Source organism: Urtica dioica, chromosome 7, assembly GCF_054948205.1.
Source record: "Urtica dioica subsp. dioica isolate 48M chromosome 7, U.dioica_male_clone48M_v1_H2, whole genome shotgun sequence".
Lineage (NCBI taxonomy): Eukaryota > Viridiplantae > Streptophyta > Magnoliopsida > Rosales > Urticaceae > Urtica > Urtica dioica.
The window spans coordinates 37,543,322-37,568,761 of NC_142762.1; the positions used below are offsets into that span (position 1 = coordinate 37,543,322).

Consider the following 25,440-nt stretch of genomic DNA (forward strand, 5'->3'; position numbering starts at 1 on the left):
TACCAGGCTCACCTCGCAGCTCGTGAAAAGAAGGCCGTGATTGTGCGGAAGCTTGATCAGTGCCGTGCTGCGGCCGGGGTGCTGGAGGACGTGGTGGCTGGCGAGCTCGATGATGCCACCGAGGTTCTTCAGGAGGCGAAGGACGATATTGCCAAGTTCACCGCTGATTTGTCCGCTGAGCCTCTCCCCGACCTCGCAGGCGCGGAAGATGTGATTTTCACTCCGTACTCGGAGCGGGTTTCTCCCGAAGGCGGCCCTGAGGATGTCTCGGTTGCGATGGACATCGATCAGTATGGCTCGAACGCTGGTCTGACTATGGCGGGAATTCCTAAGGGGACCGAGGTCGTCCAGGATGTTCCTGAGTTCGGAGCCTAAGGGTTTTCATATTAAATTCCAGTTGTTTTATTTTGTTTTGAATAATTATGGGCCCATTTGTTTTTGGGCAAGACTACTACGCCTTTTTCTTTGTAATAATTATTAGCTCTGATGATTTCGGCCATGGGGTCGCTTTCATCGAGCTCGTACTTTTGTTTGACTCTGGGGTCGGAGTTTTAATTTGGCTTCTATGCATTTATGATTTCTCAACTTTTGTTAAGTCTTTTTATTTCGACTACTCTTATGTAGGATAGTCTGGATCCATTTGTTACACATGAGGAATTCTTCCCCATACGTATGTATTAATTGAGTTCGTCAAAGGTGAGCTTTCAGTTCGCTCAATATACTGCCGAGCTGATTGATCAGTCTACTGCTTAGTCGTTTACAGGATTTTGCTAAGCTTTTTAACAACATTTAGCGGATGATTTATTGTATCAACTCGATCAGTTCTTATTCGCTTTTCTCGGTGAACTATTTTGTTGATTATAGGTTGCGTGGGAACTGCTAAGCGTTTTTAGCTTGGTCCTTATGGTCTTGTTATAGGGTAGATTACGAACTGGATAATCAATCCTATGCCGAGAATGGTTCGGGTTTGCTTGTCAAAGAAACTGTTTTGGTCCGTAGTTGTTTCCTTTTCTTTTTCTGGTGATATGTTGTGAAAACTCGCGTCCCGATTGTGCTTTATGTGTGTCTGAATCTCCGAGGAGTGATGCCTTTATCTCTGCCCGCTGCTCGATGTTCATCGGACAGAGACGTATTCTGATCATACTCTCGATTTGTGAAGTATTGTTTTGTATTTTGGTTTTCAAGAGCGTGTGAATGATCCTTTAGTGAGGTATTTAGACGCTTTGATGGCCTCGATGCCTATGGGAGGTGTTTGCGTTTTATTTTTATCCCATCTTAATTTTCAGTATTTCAAAGGGATCCCATCTTAGTGTTACCCAATCATACTGAGAGCCTCGATGCTGTGAGGATATCAAGGGTCCGTCCTTGATCCTGTGAAGGTTGATGACTCTGTTGCTGGTGAAGGGGCACCAAGCGGAGTCAAGAGTCCGTTACTCGTTGTCTGTCGTGTTACAGACCTCGTGTTTAAAATGTTGGATGGGGCTGAGCCTTGGAATCAAGGTTGCCTACGTACCCAATGAATGGGATCAAGCCGTGACGTAGTTCGATTCGGGGTTCTACGTGGTTTAGACGTAGTATTTTTTTAGGTTTACGATGTTCCAAGACCTTAGAACGGGTGTTTTATTCAGAGTTTCTAATTCGTAAACTCCTGGGTGGACCATTTTCGTAATGCGGTAGGGTCCTTCCCAGTTTGCTCCCAATTTTCCAGCGTTAGGCTCTGCTGTGTTCTGGAATGTTTTCCTAAGAACGAGATCTCCTACTATGAAGTGGCGGAAGCGTAGGTTTTTGTTGTAGTGCCTGGCGATGCTCTGTTGGTATTGCAACATTCTGACCATAGCTCGATCTCTTTTTTCCTCGATGAAGTCGAGGGAATCGGAGAGGGCCAAGTTGTTGGCGTCTTCATTCTCGCGTGCACACATCATCCTTATGGTTTGGATTTCGTGTTCTACGGGAATGACTGATTCGACACCGTGCACTAGAGAGAACGAGGTTTCTCCAGTAGGGCGCCGAGGGCTGGATCGATAGGCCCAAAGGGCTCCCGGAAGCTCGTCAGCCCATCGACCTTTCTTAGCGTCAAGTCTTTTCTTTAAAGAGTTTACGATAGTTTTATTGGCGGCCTCGGCATGGCCATTGCCTTGTGGATATCTAGGTGTAGACATTCTCAGTTCTATTCCGTGGTCTGAGCAGAATTGTCTAAACCTTTTTTATATGAATTGGGAACCATTGTCGGTAACGATCTCTTGTGGGACCCCATGTCGGCATATGATGTCCTTCCATACGAAGGTTTGGACGTCGATATCATTGACTAGGGGTAGGGCTTTGGCCTCCATCCACTTAGAGAAATAGTCGGTGAGGACTAATAAAAACTTTAACCCCCCGGGGGCGGTAGGCATTGGTCCGACGATGTCCATTGACCATTTCATGAATGGGTATGGGGACGAGATTGAAGACAGCGCCTCGGCGGGTTGCTTTATGTTTGGGGCGTGCCTTTGGCACTTATCACAACGTCGGGAAGTGTTCTTCGCAATCCTCCACCATCGTTGGCCAATAGTATCCTTGCCTTTTGATTTTTATGGCCAAGGCTCTTCCCCCGGCGTGGTTCCCACAATCCCCTTCGTGGATTTCGGAGATAATTCGGGCTGATTCGCTCTTGGAGATACACCTCAGATATGGTCCAGCGAAGCTCCTTTTAAAAAGAACATCGTTGATGATGCAAAATCTAGCGCAAATTTGTTTTAATTTTCGCCTTTTTTACTTGTCGTCGGGCGCGTTTCCCTCTTTGATGTATTTCAGGATGTCGTCCCTCCAATCCCCCACTTCTATTGTCATTATTGTGTTAATGCTAATGGCGATAGAAGGTTGTTTAATTGATTCGACCGGAATGACTCTAGTGAGTCCGGGGTCCGATGTTGAGGCCAGAGCTGCTAAGGCGTCGGCGGATGTATTATCTCCTCTCGGGATCCTTGTGAGTTCGAAGGCTTCGAAGTTCTTTGCGAGGTCCCGTACTATCTTCACGTAAGCTTCCATACGTTCGTCTCTTGTTTCGAATTCTCCACTAAATTGGTTAGCAACGAGTTGGGAGTCGCAATATGCGCTTACTTTTTTTGTCCCGCAGGCTTTAGCTAGTTGCATACCTGCGATTAGAGCCTCGTACTCAGCTTCGTTGTTTGATGCGACAAAGTCGAGTCGGAATGATTGTTCGATTACCTCGCCATGGGGTGACACCAGACGTATCCCCACGCCAGATCCTTGTTTCGATGAGGCGCCATCTACGTTCAAGGTCCAAACACCATCGTCGGGGTTGGTCTCGGTCACATTTCTCGGCAATTCCACAAGGAAATCGGCAAGAACTTGTGATTTCGCACACGTCCTTGCTCGGAATTCGATGTCGTACTCGCTTAACTCCACTGCCCATTTAGTCAACCTTCCGGATTTATTTGGACTGTGGAGGAAGGTTCGCAGCGGCTGGGTTGTCATTACAATGATCGTGTGCGATTGGAAATACGGTCTTAATTTCCTGGCTGAAGTGACAATAGCTAGTGCGAGCTTTTCCATAGCAGGGTACCTTGTCTCAGCGTCGACAAGGGATTTGCTAATGTAAAATACTGGTTTTTGGTCTCCTCGATCCTCTCGAACCAGAACGCCGCTTATGGCAGCGTGCGACACAGCCACGTAGAGATAGAGTAGTTCTCCAATTGCGGGCTTTGCGAGGATTGGGGGTTTGGCCAAGTATTCTTTCAGCTCACGGAATGCTTTCTCGCATTCTTCGTTCTATTTTGACTCCTTGTTTGATTTCAGGAGCTGGTAAAAGGGTAAACATTTATCCGTCGACCGGGAGATGAAGCGATTAAGGGCAGCTATACGGCCTGTGAGTTTTTGCACCTCTCTCTTACTTCGGGGGGACGGCATTTCGTGCAACGCGCGGATTTGGTCAGGATTCGCCTCGATTCCTCGTTGCGTGACAAAATATCTTAGGAATTTTTCGGAAGATACTCCAAACGAGCATTTCTCGGGGTTCAGTTTCATTTGATATTTATTTAATACCTTGAAACATTCTTCCAAATGTTCGACGTGATCATCCTCTCGGAGTGATTTAACTAACATATCATCGATGTATACTTCCATATTCTTGCCGATTTTCTCAGAGAACATTTTGTTTACGAGTCGTTGATACGTGGCCCCGGCATTTTTTAGGCCAAAGGGCATTACTTTGTAGCAATAAGTCCCTCTGTCTGTGATGAATGCCGTTTTTTCCTGATCGTCCGGATGCATAAGGATTTGGTTGTATCCTGAGAACGCGTCCATGAAGGAGAGCATTTTGTGCCCAGCTGTGGCCTCGACCAACTGATCGATGTGTGGTAAAGGGAAGCTGTCCTTGGGACAAGCTTTATTGAGGTCAGTGAAATCGATGCATACTCTCCACTTACCGTTTTTCTTTTTTACTACTACGGTGTTAGCTAACCAATCCGGGTATTTTACCTCTCGGATTGATCCGGCTTTCAGTAGTCGCTCCACTTCGTCATTGATCACTTTGGACCTGTCGGGGCCGAGTTTTCGACGTTTTTGTTTGATGGGTTTGAAGCTGGGGTCAACGTTGAGTTGGTGAGACACCGCGTCGATGTTTATGCCTGGCATGTCTTCGGTGGACCATGCGAATGTATTTTTATTTCTTTTTAGGAAGGTTATTATATCTCTTCTTACTTTTCCTTTGAGCTCGGATCCGATCCCAACATGGTGATCTGGGTTAGATCCATCGAGCTGTACCTGGGTTGTTAACTCGGGACGATGGGAATCTTGTTCTTCCACACGTTCCTCCCCTCCCTTTGTGTCTTGCAGGGTGGAAACAGTGGTTCCGACAGTCGTTAATTGCTATGGGGCACCGTTCAACAATTCTTTCTTTATTTTGTGGTTGCTCATGTAACACATTCGAGACGCTTCTTGGCTTCCACGGATTTCCGCGATCCCATTTGGAGTGGGAAAGCGAACACATTGGTGGTATGTGGACGGGACGGCTTTCATACTGTGAATCCATGGCCTCCCAAGTATCATATTGAATGGTGATGGACAGTCGAGAACCACGAACTCGACGAGCTTATTAATTCCGGCTGTTTGGACAGGGAGTTTGATTACTCCCATAGAGGGCGTTACCAGGCCGTTAAAACCGGTCAGCTCTGTTGGTTCTCTTTCGATGTCGGTTTCGTCGATGTTCATCCTGTTCAGAGTATTTCTGAAGATCGCGTCCACTGAGCTTCCTCCATCGATCAGGATCCGAGACACAATGCAGTTTGATACATCTAGTTCGACAACCAGGGCATCGTCATGCGGCGCGACCAGCCCTTTTACCTCACTTCCCTTGAAGGAGATTAACACTTCGTCTTCACCTTCCGTGGGAAGACTAGTAGAGGTGTTCTTTAGCTGACGCTGATGAGCCTTTATGGAGTTTATTGATTCCCTACAAAACTTCGAACCTCCAATAATACAATCGATTCTAGGTTTTGTTTGTGATTCGGATTGAGTATCCTGCTCATCATTTCTTCCCTTTTTTCCGGGAGAAGGGTTTCCTCGGGGTTGTGAGTTGAAAGTCTTTTTCTTCGGAGGGGGTCCCAAGTCAATTCCTTTCAGCTCCCCTTTAGCGAATTTTTCTGCCAAGACTTTTCTCATTGTTTCGCAATTGAGCGTACTGTGGCCATTGCTTTTGTGGAATTCGCAATAAGCATTAGGGTCTCTAGTCCATTTCTTATTAGTGCCTTCGCTGCGATTCCCATCGTTCACATTGAACGCGAAGCCTGGTGGGGCCTCCACTTTCTTTGGGATTGTATTCCCTTTCCTGTTGGGTCCTACCCCCTGCGAGTTCCCGGGGATTAGATTTCCCGGTGTACTTTTTTTGATACCATGCTTCTTAGCCAGGAAACTCCTTTCTTCTTCGGCTCTCGCGAAGTTCGACGCACGGTGAATCGCATCTTCAATGGTAGGTGGCCTGTTGACTATCATCTCTTCTCGGAAACGAGAATCATGCCACAGTCCGTTTTTTAGAGCGGTCAAAGCCGAATCATTATCGATGTTCGGGATTTTTGCCATGATGCTTTTGAAGCGAGTCATGTAGCCTTTGAGGGACTCAGAATTGGTTTGCTGGGTATTCCACAGGTCTGCCATGGTGGCCTCGTCTTCAACGAGCATAGAGTAATGCTTAAGGAATTCGGTAGATAGTTTTTGAAAGCTGCTGATCGAGCCTTCCTCAAGCCTGGAGAACCAATCTAAGGCGGCCCCGGTTAGGTTTTCGGCAAACAGTTGACAATATCCTGCCTCGAGTTCGTGTTCATAAAGATGAGCTCGACCCATGGTAATTCGGAAGGCTGTCATGTGAGACTTAGGATTGGTCGTACCGGAGTACTTAGGGAGTCGGACCTTTCCCTCATCTCCAATCTTGATCCTACTAATCTCTTTTGAAAAGGGAGTTCGTCCTGTTTCGGCTACTAGACGGTCGATTTCAGGGGCCGAGCTAGTGGCAGAATGCATCTTGGAGTGAACAGCGCGAAATTTGCCATCTACCATTTTGCGAAACAACTCCATTTCGGTCAGCTCGGGCCTGGTGGTCACGAGCTCGGATCCTCCTGGGGTCACAAAAGCGACGGCAGCAACAGTACTAGTGATTGGCTGGTTTTGCGCTGGAGCTTTGTTTGAGCTCGCGGGAGGATCAAATGACGCGGGGAGTCGGGCTGATGGGACTTCCCTCTCTTCAGCGCCAAGCGGACGAGGTGCGGGCTAAGGTGGCGATCCTCCCGGGGGAGGAGGAATCCTGCTGGAGCTCGGCAAGGATCCCGGGGTGATCACTCCGGGATGTGAATACATCCCTGGTTGAAACACTGGGTAGGATGATCCTATCCCTGACGGGGTGACCGGGATCCTAGAGAAATCCAAACTAGTCACCATCGGGAGAGCTCGATCCCCTACCTCCAGACCGACAGGTCGAACTGACGAGTTCGCGATTTCAGCTGCAGCCTTATCGGCTGCGTACGCGGCTCTGAGCGCGGCATGTTTGGCAGCCAGCGATTCCAAGGCAGTCCGGGTAGATTGCTGGAATTCTCTATTCTCGGTCGATCCAGCGACCAGAGTTTCCAAAAGAGATTTGATCTCGGAGGTAACCTCTCGATTCATCTCATTTTGTTCATTTTCGTTAGCCATACTTCGTGATTTGAGATTAACTCAATTCTTCGATGTTAGAATTCTTGATTTCGAGTTTTTCCCACAGACGGCGCCAAATTGTTGATGTCGAAATCTGTTCCTCAACAATCACGATATTATATATATTATATTGAATATATCGACTTATTTATATGATTTGGGTCTCAAGGATTCGTCGTAATTATAATTGAATTTTGGAGTAATAACGAAGAATGACGAAGATAATAATAGAAAATAAATTGGGAAAGTAACTTCTTTTATAATTGATCACGATCGAACATAGAGCAACAGAATATATTTTGGGAATACAGAATATTGAAGATACAAAAAGGATGATAAAAAATTGCCCTGCGAGATCTGCTTTTTCCTCTATTTATAGATGAGATCGTTGCTCTTCTTCCGTCGATCTGGTGGACACGTGGTCGGTCTGGAGCGTTCTGCGATGCTGCATGCGGAGTGGTTTGGCCTATTCCTTCGCGAGGTGGTCAGCTCGGAGACCGCTTCTTCCGGACTCGCGGGGTGGTCAGCTCGGAGACCGCTTCTTCCGGACTCGCGGGGTGGTCAGCTCGGAGACCGCTTCTTCCGGACTCGCGGGGTGATCAGCTCGGAGACCGCTTCTTCGGAGCTGACGGGGCAGATGCTGCGAGCTGGTTCTTAGGTGTAATCCTAATCCGAGCGGGCTGGGCTTAATTAGATTTTATTCATCAGTCGGGGCCTAGGATGTAAATCGGGCCTTTGAGGGATGGCCCAATTTACAAGGATTTATTCTGGTATCCACAGCTATTTGCTTGGTAGAGCAAATTAGCTCTATTAAGCAAATTGACTCTAAACTAAGCTAATGAGTCCCACTTATTTTTCAACCGATGAGAATGCAATAAAATGTAAAAAAAATTATGGTTAATGTTTAAGCAATAAGATGGAGATTGGCTTATCATTAAAGAGCAATGTTGCTTAAAAAAATTATACTTTAAAAAATTGATTTGACAAATTAAGCTAATGTACCATTAAAAATGCTCTAATAATGCTCTAATGTATTTTAACTTTAAGTCCAGTCTATTATAAAAGTAATCTTAGGTCAACATAAATACTACGTCAACTGTGGTGGCTCATTACTTTCTAGTTTTATAGTGCCGATATTTTATGTAATCCCAGAGTCCCAGGCAACAATCGCAGTAGTCAAATCAAATGACAACTCTCATGAGAGACATGACTAATATAACTTATCTTATGCGCATAGAGAATCAGTTTAATATCTGCAAATCAAATATCCGACTTTTCTTCTTTGTGAAGAATTGACAGAGAAGAAAACGCTCAACGGAAGACGGTCAAATACTGTCGGTTTCAGTTAATAATCAATTCATAAATGACCACATAAATTTAAAAACCAACATAAGAATCAAGGTATACCAAAAAGTTGGCCTTTTTACAGCCAAAATTTTCACAAAATAAATTAACCAACCATTTATTATTAATTCTTAAATATGTATTATATTAGACTGCCTACATTAATATAAGCAGCAAAAACTTTGCCCCCATATACAACATTATCACGTAGAAATAGCAGGACCCCATACACTGACTGCACCTAGAACTACCCACGAAACAGCCAAAACAGCTACGATAATCGGGAAGACAATGAACCCTCTTTTACTGCACGAGGTTTTTACAGTATCGGGATCACTAACCGATGAGGTAACAGTCACGCTGGTCGTATTCATTCTAAGCCTGCTAAAGCTTGACATTCGTGTGAATGCCCGATTAACGAGGGCATTTTCTGCGGCTGATGCCGGAGTGGTTGGTATCGACTCCACAAAGGACCACATAGCAGAAGAGAGCCAACTCGTAGCACTACTCTCCTCATTGCCACCTTGGTTTTGCTCGGCTTGCAATGAATTATTCGGAGACCCATACATTACACCTAAAGCATAACCAGAAATTAAGGAAAATAAATAAATAAATAACCACAGATTCTTCATATATACAACTGACTTTTTTTGTTCACAATTATCCGAGAAAAACGTTAGGTTTTTTTTTCATGTTTTTTCCATCATTGAAACCAACAATAGATGTAAAAGGTACTTGGATTAGAAGAGCTTTTGAAGATGTGGCTCAAAATCCCAAGTCCACATAGGCGTGTGCCAAGGGGATGTTGTGCCACTTCATTTGAAGAGCTTTATGAGAGAATGGACGCATCAACGACATCCAATCACCAAAAGATACAAAGCTCAGTGAAAGTTTTTGGATATTTTAAAAGCCGCTCAATGAAAGTAACAACAATGGTCGTTATTATATATACCTGAAGTTGGACCAGGGTATTGCTCATCGTAAAACTCCGCTGAAGTAAGACCACTTCCCTCTTGAGCAAACGAGAAAGATTCATCGTCTGTGAATAGATGATCCCAGATCTGGTCTACATTGCTTTGATACAGCTGATTTGTCGGGTTTGAGACTCCTGGGTATGGCTGATTAACAACCTCGCTGGAAGCTTCAGCATATAGATGATCAACACCGATGTTGGTACCAGACTGACTGGTAATTAAATTGGTTGCCTCGCACTGAACGCCGCCTATATCATTTAAAAACATGGCTGCATCTTCGAACTCATCAAACTCGTAAAATCCATCGACCTCGTTGACTAAAATCCCGTTCATTGCCTCCCCCGCATTGCCAGCAATGTTTGATACAGGCTCAGGGCCAAGAAGGTCATTCATCTCTAAGAAATCATCTTCGGGTATTACGAGAAGCCCTTGTTCTTCAACTTCAGGAGCTCCAGAATCAGCCTTGGGTGCCTCATAGAACTCCATTTGGGGGTCAGTTGACTGTGAGAGATCAAAGCTGCCTTGCAAATTACGCTGCACGCCGTTTCCATACAAAGGATTGACCGCTTCGTGATTGATCCACACACCATCCATGGAAACGATTTGCATGTCTTCCTGGGTCAGAACCTGCAAGATAAAATTTCATGTAACTTGTTAATGGCATGATTTTGTCGCACTAGAAAAATTGACTGCAAAAGTAACCCTCAAAAAGTATACACAAAAGACTAGATAAAAAAAATAAAATAAAATAAAATCCAGCGAAAACAAGTTAGTGATGCAAAAGATGACAAACCTGAGATGGGGTGTGATTGTACTCGTTAATCACCGGAAGGTCGGGCAAAGGCTCTTCAGTTAAATTCTTCAAGAACTTCCCAATGTCATCTGTTAAAGTTGGGACCTGGCAGTCAACTTTGACACCACCATTCGACAAAGCCTCACCAACTTTCTCCGCAGGAATGTCTCGACTCAAAGAAGCGTTGAAATCTGGACAGTCATAGTTCCAGGCTTCTTCTCTGAAGGGTGCCCCGTAATGCTCTCCATTTTTAGGACCAGATCCGCTTTTTTTGTAAACCTTGTAAAGTGCAAAATATTCCTGCAAATAAATTAAAAAATGTTTAGTCAAATGAACATCACAGAATAACAAATACACACAAACATGTTTTTTCTTAAGAACAAATTAAATCGGTACCTGTACATTCTGGCATCTCTTGAGCTCATCCTCGTCTAGTGTATACTCGTGCATTACCCAGTCAGTGCGTTCACCACTAGGTGCGCGTCCCCTGTAGAAGACCAGGGTCTTCTTTAACCCAACAGCCCGGGAATTACATGATATACACCGATCTTTTCCTGTAGCTTTCCAATACCCTTGTGTCGTTGCCCTATTTGACCTTGCGCCATTAGGGTACTTCCTGTCTCTTGGGGTGAAGAAGAACCATTGTCTGTCTCCAGATTTTAATAAGGACACACCTGTACACCAAGTTGATTTGACATGTCAGAAAGTTGATCAAACAATCAATATTTTGATAAATAACAGGCTTCTCATCTTAAATAGATCGGTATGTATGCATATTATGATTCAATGAGACTGAAGTACCAAAAAAATCTGCAAACAAACCCCGGAATCTCAAGATCCATGCAAAGCTGAAACTGATAACACTAATAATAACTGAACCTAAAGCCCAGATTGTATCCTATCACCACATTTATCAAAGACCCCTGATTTGGAATATTCAAAGCAAACACGTAACAGTCATCACAAACACCAAACTCTGACTTCTGACTGCTAACAAACATAAATTTGTGTCCCTCAATTCCATGAAATTTTTTTCCAAAATATAAAGAGAAAAAACAATCGATTTGGTGAATCAAACAAAAGGTTGACTTTTATGGGGACCAAATCCACACCCTAAAACCCTAAATAACAAAATTAGGTTTTGAACATTGCAAAAAAAAAATCACTAATTTAAAAGCCAACAGTGCATACACAAATCCACAAATGGAAAAGAAAAGAATAGAGAAAGAAACCGTACCGGGTAATTCCTCCGGGTCCCACTTGTACACATCGGTCTCGGCGATGACGTCGAGCTTCAATTTCTTCCCGCAGACTTTCCTCTTCAGATAGTACAGAACCAGCTCTTCGTCAGTTGGATGAAATCGGAATCCCGGCGGCCAATCCTCTTCGTCTCCAAGTCCCACCGATTGCGAATCTTTCGCCGACACCATATTCCCGCGAAACAAATCCAAGTTTTTCTCGAGAAACAAACAGAAAAGACAAAATCAAATCTTCAATCTTACTCACACAGCTCGAATTCGGGTCTGAAAATTCGGATCAGACCATGAACCAGCTCTACATAATCGGCGGGGAAAATAAAAAAAACCCTCGCTTTTGGTAGAGAATCGGTAAAGATGGGTTTTTGGTCAAAGAAGAAGGAACGAAAATTCAAGGGAAATGAAATTGGTGGGCTAAATCCGAAGCTTCGTGTTTTGGGTCTGGGTTTTTATAGGGTCCTCGATTTCAAGGAGTGATTGGTTGAGTGAATAAGTTAATCCCGGGTTTGGATTAGGTGTCTCAGAAAGTAGTGTGTGTTACTGAGACTTCTGTTTGGATGCGAGAAAAAGTGGTGATTGGATTTCGGAAGTCAACCACTTGACCGGACTCATGTGTTTGTGTTGTATTTGATTACTTTTTAAGTTAATTAATTTTTAAACAAATAAAATGAAAAGAAACCTAATTAATACATGGTCTTAGTGTTTATTGTTATTTTATTCGAATACTATAAAATGGATTCACATTTAGACACACGGTAGCTTACTAATATCGGAACATCAACAATAGCAATTGTCAAATTTGATGTACACGGTTTGTTTGATTGTATTGAGAAAGTTTGTGGCCATTCAAGCTCGATCGCTGTCATTACTCAAATGAAATATATTATGGTGATCAGCCATGAATCGAAATGCAATATTTCATGACATATAAGGATATATTTTCTTTTTCATGCGGTCTAATTCCAATAACGAATGTTTCCTCTATTTAAAAAAAAGTCATCAAATAAACCAAAGTACTTGTTTATGTGATAGGAACTCTCTTTGCCTCCGACCAAAAAAGAAATAAAAAACTCTTTGCCTAAACTCGCAATGACTTGTGAAAGTAGTTGGTGTACGGTATAGAGAGAGAGAGAGAGAGAGAGAGAGATATATGTCTTATTTAAAAATATATATATAAAAAACGATGATATTTTTTTTTAATTGTTATTGAAGAACAAAATTAACACCCACAAAATAAAAGAAATATACTAACTAATCACAACCCTCTAAAAAAAATTCTACAAGAATCAAACCGAGAATCTCATTTTTTTCTTTATGTTTCTCAAATTTGTGATGGTCCAAAAATCATAGCTCTAATTTTCTTTTACCAACAAGTTTTCTCTAATTCCAATTCACGTATGTATTTTTTTTTTTCGTCAGACGCACACGCATAACTAAAACAATTGGGACGCATGTCACGCAACTCTTTTTTACTTTTTTTTTTTTTTTTTTAAATAATAGCTCAAAACTTTTCTATTAGAAAATTGGTATGATATCCAAAGATACAAATATTAGACATCTCTCAACCAAGAAGAATAAGACCTCAAGGTCACAAAGAAACACTAGTAAATTTAATGAACGCACATTTTGCGTAAACTTCTAGCGAACCGAAAATTAATCACACTGGATTTCGAGCAACTCATTGACTCTTTCACAAAACCCTCCAAGGCTAATGGGTGAACCACCAACTGTGGATAAAAGTGTCGAGTGTTTGCGCCGCCAAAATTTTCACGGAAAACTCAAACTATAAACTCGACAAATGAATAACTCATCTCTGGGACAACAAAACCACCAAAGAACAGTGGACCGGGCCTCATAGGCAAAACACACTAAAACTAATAGGTAATTTAAGCGTACAATTACATCAAACAACAACAAAGACAACACAAACAAGCAAAATAAAATAGAAACCTCTACCAAAGAACCATACCCTTAAATGAACTCTGAAAATGTCCTTTATCCTTCCCTTTAGACCAATCAGAACCAGATCGCTAGATCTTGGAGTCAGAAAAATGAGCCCACCCATGCCTGCAAGCACATTGCTGGAAGGAACCGGGATCGACTGAGAGACGTCGATCAAAAGAAGCATCCTCCAATGAGACCCACAAACTGTTAGGAACTCTTGCACACGAGAAGATTTATTTGTAATTCTAGTTGAAATTATTAATAAAATAAAGTTTGACAGATAATTGAATTGAAAGCGATTATTTCTTATAAAAGATTTATTAAACATTCATCAATCCGTAGTCTTCGTATTAAACTGAATCGCATGCTGGGCATCCAAGTTCGGACGGTGAACTAAAACATGGTCGATGATCAATCCATGCCTGGATAGCTTAATCTAAAATCATATATGTGCAACACGAGTGAAGGTTGATCACTTAGTGGGAGCATTATGCACTTGTGGTAAGTGTACGACCCAGACAAATTTTGGTTGTAGATGTGTTGTTTAAGTACCGTTACGACACACTAGTCGGGGTTACTTATGATGGTCACAGTGAGACTTGATCTAAATCCTGAAGTGATCATGTACTTCTAGGTCATATCGCTGGGTTCTTTGACTTATTTCGTTAAAGGCTACTGGGACGCTAATTAAACTTATGTTTTGGGAATCCGGAATATGATCTGAGCATAAAATAATTCACAGATACAGAATCCAGCTTTCCTGAAAAAAGGTAAATATTCACTCACCTAAGAGTTAGTTCCATAACCGATAGATTACGCGTACTTCCGAAGTAAGTAACGTTCGAAAGAATCTTTCGCTGGAGAAGCAACAGTGCTTAGGGAATATAAGTATTAAGAAATGTATAACAAAATAATTGACATTTCTCGATACGGGTTGAACCTGGAGGATCTTGATCACGAACTGATTATATCAGTGGCACTCATCACGATGAGTAAATATAATTCTAGTATAAAGGATGGTTCAGTCTTGGCTTACATAGTGGAGTATTTGACCAAGATTAAACGAATCGATGGAAAAAGAGAAATGACTATTTCGTCTTTTTCATCGGATTTGTTAAGCTTCTATTACAAGGTCCATAGTCCTTGATTTGGCTCTGATAAAGACAGATAAGAACTCTATGGAAATAATGAATATTATTATTAAAATCTTACAGTTGTAAATTGTTTAGCAGCATTCATTCAGAAATTTATCTATAGACACTGTGGAATTAAATATTTATTGTGGAATTAATTATTTATTGTGGAATTAAATAAATATTTATTGTGGAATTAATTATTTATTGTTGGCTCAAGTAAATAATTAATTGAACTTTAAGTTGGGCCTTATAGACACTGTAAAATTCGAAATTCCTTGGCCTAGTTCCAGCAATAATGGGCGCCTACTTTGAGTATAAATACCCAATATTCTCTTTTTAATTGGTTACTAGATTTGTGAAAAAGAAATCAGGTAATTAATTAAACAAGAGAGAGAATAATAATGGTAGAGATATTCTCTCATCATTAAATAAGGAAATAAGATATTGTCATTTATTCTCTCTCATAATTAATTTCATAATATCTAGGAAAATAATAATGAAAGAGATATTCTCTCCATTAAATAAAGAAATAAGATATAGTGAACATTATTCTCAAATATTAAAATCAAATATATGAGAAAAATAAGAAAATAAATATCCTAGAATATGATCTGATGGATGATAGAAAAAATATTATTTATAGTCAAGATCCAATGGTTTATACTTAACTACAAAGTATGAAAGACTAAAGGAGAATAAAATATATCTATGAGATTCCTATAATATCTCATTTCTACCACTATAAATAGTGAGTCTAAGAGAGAGCAAAAAATAAACAATTGCAGAGGCAAAAATTTCGCCCATCACACCTGGTGTGGACGAAATTCTCTCCCTCTCTCCCTTTCCCTTGGAATTCCGTGATGTCATTACCATTAACACGGTACGATATGAAATCATAAATCAGAGTGTGCCCACATTTTCTTCTTATTCGTCCGAAGATTACGGTACCATATTTTGAGTGCCATACGACGAGAGTACTAAAGCCATTCCTGGAGATCTGATTGTGGAAGATAAAGCTTGAAGAACGATTAGGAGGAACTCGAAACGAAAGCTTGAAGAACGCTTTGAAGATTAACTCATAAGTTTTTCTAATGACTCTTCTATTTAATTCAGTTGCTTGATATTGCTCTCATGCTTATTATTAATTAAAGTAACTCTAGATCTTATAATATAACCTTTATTAATTAGGTAAGTAGCGTAATTAATTTTTTACACATGGTTATATGGGTGCATTATCACCAACACAAATGTGGTTGAGATAAGTAACCGTCATAGATCTGCAACGACGCAAAACGACTAGGAACAAAGGCATCGGCTGAAAGAGCTTGGAACCGAGGTTGACGTGACTGTGTCTTCTTCCGATGATGGTGGGTTTCATCACCGAGATATGAAGGGGGAACTTGAAACCAAGAAAGACAGAGCCAAGATTTACTCTAGTGATAGTGGGCATCATCACCGAGGTCTACTTGGAGTCGTTTGTCTCCAGTAGCGACGCCGAAGAAACAACACCGTGCCAACTTGAAAATTAAAAAACCACAACAATACTCTGTAATCCAGTGACATCTAGGTAACACCCGGGCGAAATACATCCCGAGGAAGGTCTCTGGTGAGAACTCCGACGAAGGGAGTAGATCTAGGGCCAATGGTTTTTTTTTCCAGAGAAAAGGAAATGGAAAATACAAGAAAAGAGAGGGAAGCTTTCCCCCCGGCTCGCACCTCGCCATCGGAAGGAACCAGAGCGTTTGGTGTTGGGAGGGGAAGAAAGGAAAGGGTTTGAAACCCTAGTTATCTGGAGAAGACTCTCTGTACCGAGAGAGAAAGAGCTTTTCTTACATGTTTATACTGAAATGCCAACCTTTTGTTTTTTTTTTTTTTTTACGTTGTCTTTCTTTTTCTCAATTCATTGACATTTTTTATTGGGCTTTAAAAATAGCCCAATATTATGTTCTAAAGTAGTTCTATGATCATTTATATGTACTTCATACACACTATTTTGCACCTTATTTTGTCATACAGAAATCAAACTTAAGCCTTTAAAGATTAACATTAACTTTAAATATTAATGTTTTAAATTTGGCATTTTCCCTCCAAAAATTATGGGGTCCTAGACGATTGCCTAAGTTGTCTAATAATTGGGCCGGGCCTAATGATTAACCGAACCTGCGGGCATCGTAATTGTCATGAATAATGCTCGACGCAAACTTTCATAGAAACTTTCATGAAGTTATAATTTTTAGCGAGTCTGACTTCTCTTCTCATACTAAAGATAAGTTTCGGTGGAGAGAGAGAGAGAGAGAGAGAGAGAGAGAGAGAGAGAGAGAGAGAGAGAGAGAGTATGTATTCACTATTAGAATGTCCCACATCGATTGGGTACTTGAACAATGTGCTCCTTATAAGTGTTTGACATCCCTCCACTCTTGAGCTAGCTTTTGAGTGTGAGTTAGGCCCACATTTCTAATATGGTATCAGAGCAGAGCCCAATTTCGAATGTGGGACCACTCGTGAATGTTCATTCTCACAAAATTCACGCTCCAGTTGTCCATCCTAGGCGTGAGGGGGGTGTATTAGAATGTCCCACATCGACTGGGTACTTGAGCAATGTGCTCCTTATAAGTGTTTGACATCCCTCCACTCTTGAGCTAGCTTTTGAGTGTGAGTTAGGCACACTAATATGGTATCAGAGCAAGGTTTCGATCCTGGGACCTGTGGTTTCCATCTAAAACAAAGCTTGGTAATTAGAGGAGTAACCCACAAACCTTATAAAGAACTCATGATCGTAATACCCCGTCGATGTGGGACTATCCTGATACACCCCCTCACAGACACAGACACATATTGGCACAAGTACTGGAAGCGTGAAGTATATGCCCGATCAGGTAGCCCACAACCGAGAATGGGCCCTTGCTCTGATACCATGGTGTGGGATTCCATCTAAAACCAAACTTGATAATTAGAGGAGTAACCCACAAGCCTTATAAAGAACTCAGGATCGTAATAACCAGTCGATGTGGGACTATCCTGATATTCACGACGATGAAAATTATGTTCATAGAGAATTATAATTTTTAACTTCAAATTATAAATTATCAGGACATATAAATTATAACTTCAAACATTGCATGTCATCCAAATAGGGAATATAAGATTTCCATTAATTTAATTTTATCAGGAAAACTACGAGACTTCGTACAACTACAATGTTTAGTGGAACAAACCCCACCTACGAAATTTTACTATCATAGTTTAGAGATATTTTTAGCTAACAAATGACATAAGAGTGTTACAAGATCTTGGAATGAAGATAAAATCATAAGTAGATAAGCTCTCTGCATCGAGACGATCTCATCAATAGCTAAGTTTGACATCCGTCTGAAGAGGTTCGTTACCTTTAACAACGTTAATCACGTGTAGACAATCCGATTGAATGAGAATGTGAGTCACAGCCAAATTGGCGTTTGAAAATATGTGTCCTGAGATGTTGCGAATTAACACTATGGCTCCACTTCTTCCACTCTTGTCATTAATTACAGCAAACAAAGAACCCAATAGTTTATTTAAAATATTATTTCTACAATTAAACACTATAATATAAAATTATGATAATTTTACTACTTTAATAAGATTTTAAGATTTATGAAAACGGGATTATGTTTTAGCTTGTGTCGTACCAAATCACTCTAAATGTCTTACTTTTATTTTCGCTTGAGCTTCCAAACTATCGTACTGATGTGATATCCTGATTTAAATTTACACAGCGAAAGTTAGATTTTTGTTTTGTTTTTTTTTTTTTTTTTCGGTTTGCACATTGAATGTCACTCGTGGTAGACTGGTAGTGGCTACAAACCGTACAATGAATGTGGAAAATCTAGAAAATGAAATGTCAAAATTTTCCCCAAAAAGACCAAGATTGTCAATACTTAAGAAAATTATTTTCTTCATCAACCGCTTTCTTTTTTTTATAATAAGAAACTCAACACGGTGTATTAAGAGAGAACGAAGGTTCAATTCAATGTTGTCGTGGTTAAATCTTATCGCATGACATAGTAACGCGTCAAATAGAAATCAAATGCGTCATATCTATTCCTTTATATTTATATATATATATATATATATATATTAAATCACCTTTGTTTTATTTTATTAAAAAAGTCCATTAGTGAAATAATCACCGTCTTATATAATTTAACTTGCTAAATAATCAATGTTTCATAAATTTTAAATAAATAACCACTTTTATATATTTACAGACGTAAATCTTAGTAAATATCAATTCCATTCATTAAGTCACGTCATTTTTATGACTATTTGTTTCAGATTTACGAAACGTTGATTATATAGCAATTTCAAACGTTTTAATTGACTATTTATCTATTTTTTTGTTTATTAATAAGGCTTATCATCAAATGAATATATGGATAAAAGCTGATAAGAAGTTAAATATAAATTACGAGCTCTAAGAAAAATATAAATCTTCTCAAAAGAAATAAGATAAAAACAAGTAGCTCACAGACACAATAAAAATTACAACAACAAAAAAAAATATAAATTACCATTTCCAAATAACACGTACCATCATATAAAAAAAACTTTCACTTGAGCATTTTCCAACTGAGATCAATGCTCAATTAAAAGAAACCATCAGTCATATATGAGATTTAGATATAAATAATTGAACTAAAACTCATACCAATCGATCCGGTGGCGTAATGCGGTTTCTAAATCTTAATTATTAAAGCACGAAAACGACATTAAGAAAGTAAAAATAATAATAATAATAAATTAAAAATAGAGACGTGGTTGACTGAGGCCAGTTTGCATAGTAGAGACTAGAGACAGACTCGCAATAACACGGATGCGAATACCGAAATTTAAAAAAAAAACATGAGAAAAACACCATCCTCAGGTTAAGAGTCTTTTGCAAATTCAACCAAAAATCAGAGTCTCAAGAGAAGCGATCTCTTTTTCTCAATTGTGCTTATCAACGTAAGATATTTAGTTTTCATCTTGATTTGTAACTAGTATTGTGATTACCTTTTAACAAAACCAACCCAGATGTATTAAATAAAGGATTCAACTGTGCCCTATCAACGTGCCATATTTAGTTTTCCTCTTCGTTTGTATAATCTTATATATAAATAATCATTGCTTAGTCTTGTGATTAACCCCAGATGTATTAAATAAAGGATTGAAGTGTCGTAAAAACTTAATTATGGATACTATGTGTTATAATTATTGAATAAATAATTCCGTGAATAAAAATACAATTTACAAATTCTTAGAAAAATTGGAACAAAAATAATGTAACAAAATATTAATAGTAAAATAATATTGGTAGACAAAGAGAATAAAATCGATTAAAAAATAAAATAATAAACACACAACTCTGATAGGATTTAAAACAAACTTAGAGAAGGACGTCGGAGCTCGTTGGGCGACCTCCTTAAAGCAATATTGCTCTCTCATCGGGTGTATGAAATGATGAGCAATATGCGAAGAATAGTGTGCCAACAGTTCAACTCCAGAAAACAGAACGACGTATCAGAACCACCACGACTGCAAAACAAAACCAGGAACGCCATTTCGGGAGGAGAGAAAATGATATGAGTTCAACTTTGGTGTGTGAAGTACCGTAAGGCCTCATTTCATAGGTAATTCCGAAGGTTTGAAGCTTAAATGAGCAAACATGAGGTCTTTCGTGACATCTTGGAAGCATTTCAAGCATCTTCAGTGGCACACGACGCTCGTCCATTAGCACACCGCACTAAAAGAAATCCAACATAGCGCGACGTGCTCGATCGATCTTCAGTGTGGCGTGCATCCGAGAAAATTGTACTAGCGCGACGTGCTACCCATTCCCCGCGCGTGCTCCTCCAAATTCGCCAGTTATCTATTTTGTAGTTTTTGAGCAGCTTCCCACTTCTCAGGATACTCTATAAAAGCAAAAACATGAAATTTAGATGGAAAACTCATTTTTATTTTAGTTTTGCAATTCCGCTTTGGTGTTCAAGACTTGTTCTTCATCACCATTGCTCCTCTTCTTTTTATTTTTCTCCTTTTTGTTACAAATTCTTATATTGTTATTGCTTTTCAGTAATTAGGTATAGCTAAGTTTTAATTGGGGCTACGATGTAGATAGGATCGATGTTTTGTTCGATGATTCGCTAATTTAATTGTTCTTGTCTCGTTTCAAATTATGTCTGGTTTTTTTTTTATCCATGCTTAATGTCTATTTAATGCTTAGCTACCGTTGTTTAGTGTTTTTAGGATTTTTCAGATATAGGGAGATAATAAATAATCATGCTTTTGTTAGAATCAACTTGAAAGATCTAGGATTTTAGAAAACTCTATACTTTTATGTACCTGATACATTATCGTTCTTAATACTTTTGAGTATTCTTATAGGACTTGAGATATCGGGAGGTAATAGTCCGATGTTTTATTAGAATGGTTAATGATTAAGGGCTTGTTTGATAGAGTGAATTTTAGGGAGGATGAATTAATATAGATGGATTTGGGTGGATGGATTTGTAGTTTCTCTTGTTTGGTATATATAAAGTAGAGAATGGAAAGAGTTGTAAGAAAGATTTAAATCCGTGGGACCCACAGAAAATCCATCCCCTCTAATTTGGAAGGATTGTGAGAATGGAGAGCTTATTTGTTTTATTTTACAATAATAACCTTGTAAATTGATGGCAATTTCGTAATATATTTCTTTTATCTCTCTCGTACTTCTCTTCCAAAAGTTTTCTATATCTCATGCTGAATGAAAATTGTTATCTACTATTCCAATGTCTTTCACCGTTATCAGCTTGTATTCACAACTTACAACTTGATAAAATATCATTGACATTGCTATTTTGATTTAGCCTTTAATTATTAATCTTTTGAATTTAAATTACAAAGAAGTTGCAATATTTTACAATTATACGTGATTCGGCATATTATTTGGTTTTACTTTGCATGCTCTATATCACATATCTATCTATATATACATGTGAGTGGGTCTGTATATATGTATATATACGTATTAGTACAAATATTTTATATACGTATTAGCACAAATATTTTATATTTGTTGTAAAAATTAGACCCTTGATTCCTGGTATTGTACAAGGATACAAAAGTAATTTTAATATGTAAACACTAATCATTCATCTCTTTTATTTATTTATACCAAACAACAAATGGATGGAAAATAATCTTTCATCTCATTATACCAATAATCAACTTTTGAGAAAATTACAATTCGTCACTTTTCTTTCATTTATTTTTCATCTTATTTAATCCATCCACTCATTTTTCCCTCTTTCCTACCAAACAAAGCCTAAGAAGTTTGCCGTTAGTTTCTGTGTGAATTTGACTAATTACATTACATTATATTATATAAAGTAGAGGAATCTCCTCTACTCATTTTTTTTTAACTTTTTTCATTTGTAACGATTTTTTTTTTATTTTTTTTTTATATCATAAAGATAAAAATGTCTTCTTCTTTTGCTTCGCTGTGGTCAAGACCGTCGACAATCACTGTGGGCTCTGGATCCCCGGGAACGTGTTTCATCCCTTGTTCGATAACAACTCGGCTTACCACGACGTGCATCACCAGCTTCAGAGTCCCAGGTACAACTATTCCCAGCCCTTCTTCCCAGTCTGGGATAAGCTTCTCGGGACCCACATGCCGTACCGTCTCGTGAAGAGGGACCCGAGGGAGGGTTCGAAACAAAGCTGTTGAAGAAAGAGTAGTTGAAAGCGATGATATGAGGAAGGGTTCGTCGTCATTTGGGGAATGAGATTTCCTTGCAGGGATCGATTTAGATAGTTTCATTCCCTGTTTTTTTTGTTTGCTTGATGATGTGCTGTGCTACGATAGGTCGGGTTTTTACTTTTTAGTCATTCCTTGCCTTTTATATTGATTTTAATTGTTCTTGCTGAAGCTAGATTGCAGTGCAAACTTGTAATTTTTTTAGTTCTTTTATCCTCGAGAGCTTCTGGATTGTGTCGCTATGATTTTGTGACGTTGAAATTGCTTACAGGCCAATTCTCAGTTCAACGTTCCAGGCTTATAACTCTTGTATTCTTATCCGTCCTCTTCGGTGAGAATAATGTTGCAAAAAGAGCAATGCTTTCTTTGGGGAAAGCAATAATGCCCAGGAAGAATCATTCAAACATTTCACCAGTAGTCTCTGCAAGAACACTCGCCGTCTTTAAACCTATGAAACCGCGCTCGATCCCTCACGATAATTTCCCGACCGAACATCCTCGACACGACCTTGATCACCGCGTGACAGTCCTCACAGATCCGAAGATTCTTAATCACCCGAATCGTAGAAAACTCTGCCGTGCTAATCAAACCAAAGGCCACAGCCAACTTCTCGCTGTGGTAACACAGCGCGTTCTCTTTGTCCTCTTCCCCGATATCGTGAAGCACCGCGCCAGTCCTCGCCGCATACCCATACGCCCCGAGCCCGAACGAGATCTCGTCGAGCTTCGCGTAAATCTCCGGCCACCGCTCGTGGCTCCGGTCTCCGTTCACGAATCTGTGGACCGCCGACCCGTCAACCTCCACGAAGCTGAACCCCGGAATCTTCTTCACGTCCTTGCTCTTCATCGCCTCTCTGACTCTCTTAACGTCGTCCCATCTCCGGCGAGCCGCGTACACGTTTGACAACAGAACAAAGTCGCCGGAATCGCTAGAGCCCATCTCCGAGAGCTTCTCCGACGCGATCTCGGCAATCTCGACGTCCCCGTGGGTCTTACAGGCTCCGAGCAGCGTCTGCCAGAGGACTGCGTCGGGGGCAACGGATCCCACGACCATATCGTGGGCCTCTCTGACCCGTCCGGCCCGGCCCAATAGGTCGACCACAGTCCCGTAGTGCTTTACCTCGCGGGCCACACCGAGGCCGGGCATCGAGTCGAAGAGGGCGAGCCCTTCTTCGACGAGCCCGGCGTGGTTGCAGGCACAGAGCGCGCCGAGGAAGGAAACCCCGTCGGGCCTAACACCGGCTCCGACCCGGCCCATCTCGTTGAAGAGGTCGATGGAGCGATGAGCCTCGCCGTGCATCGCAAAGCCCATGATCATGGTGTTCCACGTCACGGTGCTCCTCTTCTCGCGGCTCGTGCCGCGGAACACATCGTGGGCTTTCTCGACAGAGCCGCACTTTGCAAACATGTCGATGACCGCGTTGCAGACCGCCTCGCTCCAGTCGAGCCTCTGTTCCACCAGATAGCGGTGAAGCTTTTCTCCTTCGGTTATGGCTCCGAGCTGCGAGCAAGCCGAGAGAGCCGCGAGAGCGGTGATGTAATCGGGACGAAGACCCGATTCGTCTATCATCCTCCGGAACAACCCCAGAGCCTCCCTGGCCCAGCTCCCCTGAGCCAATCCGGCGATCATCGCGTTCCACGACGGGACATCTCTCACAGGCATTCCGTCGAACACCTTCCCTGCAGAGTCCAAATCCCCGACTTTTGCGTAGGCGTCAAGCAGGGTGGTCATGAGGATGACGTCCGCCCCAAAACCCAGGCGCGCCACCAGCGCGTGGAGCTCCGTGGCTTCCGTGCGGGCCAGCGCTCGCGCGCAGGCCTTGAGAGAGAAGGAGCAGGTGAGCGCGTCGATGGGACGCGGCGCTCGGAGCATGCGGCGGAGGCAGCGGAGGGCGTGGGAGGGGTGGGGGCTGAGGGCGAGGCCGCGGATGAGGGCGTTCCAGTGGTTGGTGGACGCGAAGGGGAGGCTGCGGAAGACGCGGCCGGCGTAAGAGAGGTCTGCGGCGGCGGAGAGCTCTATCAGCGACGCCGCCGCCGCCTTGGACGACCGGAGGAGGCCGGAGGCGACGAGGCGGCCGTGGAGGCGCTTGATGCGGGGCAGGGGCACTGTTGCCATTCCATCAACTTCTAGCACTCAGCTTCCATAATCGCTCTTTGCTTTTCCCGCCTTTATGAAGGGTTGACGATAACTCAAATCATCACGGAAAATATATTTTTAGCAGAATATCAATGTGGGCATTTGGTTTGGTCGATAATTAATTATACATAATTCTGTTGGAAGAACATGGGTTATTTATTCTTCGTCTTATTAGTTTATATTTAATTCGATAGTAGCATCACTAGGCAAAAGCCATGTCATCCAACAGTAGCTTTGAAGTTCAACTAGGGGATTAAAGAACAGCCAAGTAGTATAAAAACCAAAGAAATAACTAAAAGTAAGAACAACATTAATGATTCGAGGCAAGAGATTGAGAGAGAGATATGTATAGAGAATAATAATAAAAAAATCGGGTGATTTTCCTTCGCGCCTTCGCTTGTATTTATAGTAAAATTTGAGTGTATTAGTCAACAAAAGTAATTAATTATTTACCCACCTTTGTTGACTTTGACGAGTATACCAATTACAATTATTTACAACACTTTCCATTTGTGACGCTTAATATGCATTTACGTGTTCATACTTTCTCTTTAAAAATTTTACTGGGAAAAACTCAATGAGACAAAAATCATAGTAAATAAAAAAATAATACAATCGCGTAAAAGTTCCCCCTGATGCAAACATGAGTGCATTCCTTTATAAATCTTGCAGTTCACGCGTTCCAATGTCACGAACAACAACTTCAAATTTTCTTCACCTAGTTGTGTGCCACCTCATTTTTTATAAATCTTGCAGTTTACGCGTTCCAATGTCATGAACAACAACTTCAAACTTTCTTCACCTAGTTGTGTGCCACCTCATTTCCTTCTCTTCTCTTTAGGGAGGCAGTATTGTCGATAATATAGTGTTCATCAAGAGCCGTTGCACCGTGGTTGTGGATCAGGCTTACAGCTTC

At 41.0% G+C, this 25,440-nt stretch overlaps 3 protein-coding genes across 3 annotated transcripts; all 3 read right to left on the reverse strand.

Moving 5' to 3' along the window:
* Positions 1-4,869: 4,869 nt before the first annotated feature.
* On the reverse strand, positions 4,870-6,339 carry LOC149391279 (uncharacterized). The gene has a single exon (XM_089619968.1). It carries the CDS (start codon positions 6,337-6,339, stop codon positions 4,870-4,872), a length of 1,470 nt encoding a protein of 489 aa, XP_089476094.1.
* Positions 6,340-8,521: 2,182 nt separating this feature from the next.
* On the reverse strand, positions 8,522-11,983 carry LOC149391280 (NAC domain-containing protein 17-like). The gene is made up of 5 exons (XM_089619423.1): positions 11,531-11,983; positions 10,690-10,967; positions 10,294-10,593; positions 9,479-10,127; positions 8,522-9,100 (listed from the first exon to the last, which is right to left on the reverse strand). The coding sequence occupies exons 1-5, from the start codon at positions 11,721-11,723 to the stop codon at positions 8,730-8,732; spliced, it is 1,791 nt and encodes a 596-aa protein (XP_089475549.1). The 5' UTR covers positions 11,724-11,983; the 3' UTR covers positions 8,522-8,729.
* Positions 11,984-22,687: 10,704 nt separating this feature from the next.
* LOC149391281 (Tetratricopeptide repeat (TPR)-like superfamily protein) lies at positions 22,688-24,604 on the reverse strand. Its single transcript, XM_089620666.1, has one exon. The coding sequence runs from the start codon at positions 24,501-24,503 to the stop codon at positions 22,797-22,799; it is 1,707 nt and encodes a 568-aa protein (XP_089476792.1). The 5' UTR covers positions 24,504-24,604; the 3' UTR covers positions 22,688-22,796.
* Between the last annotated feature and the right edge of the window lie 836 nt (positions 24,605-25,440).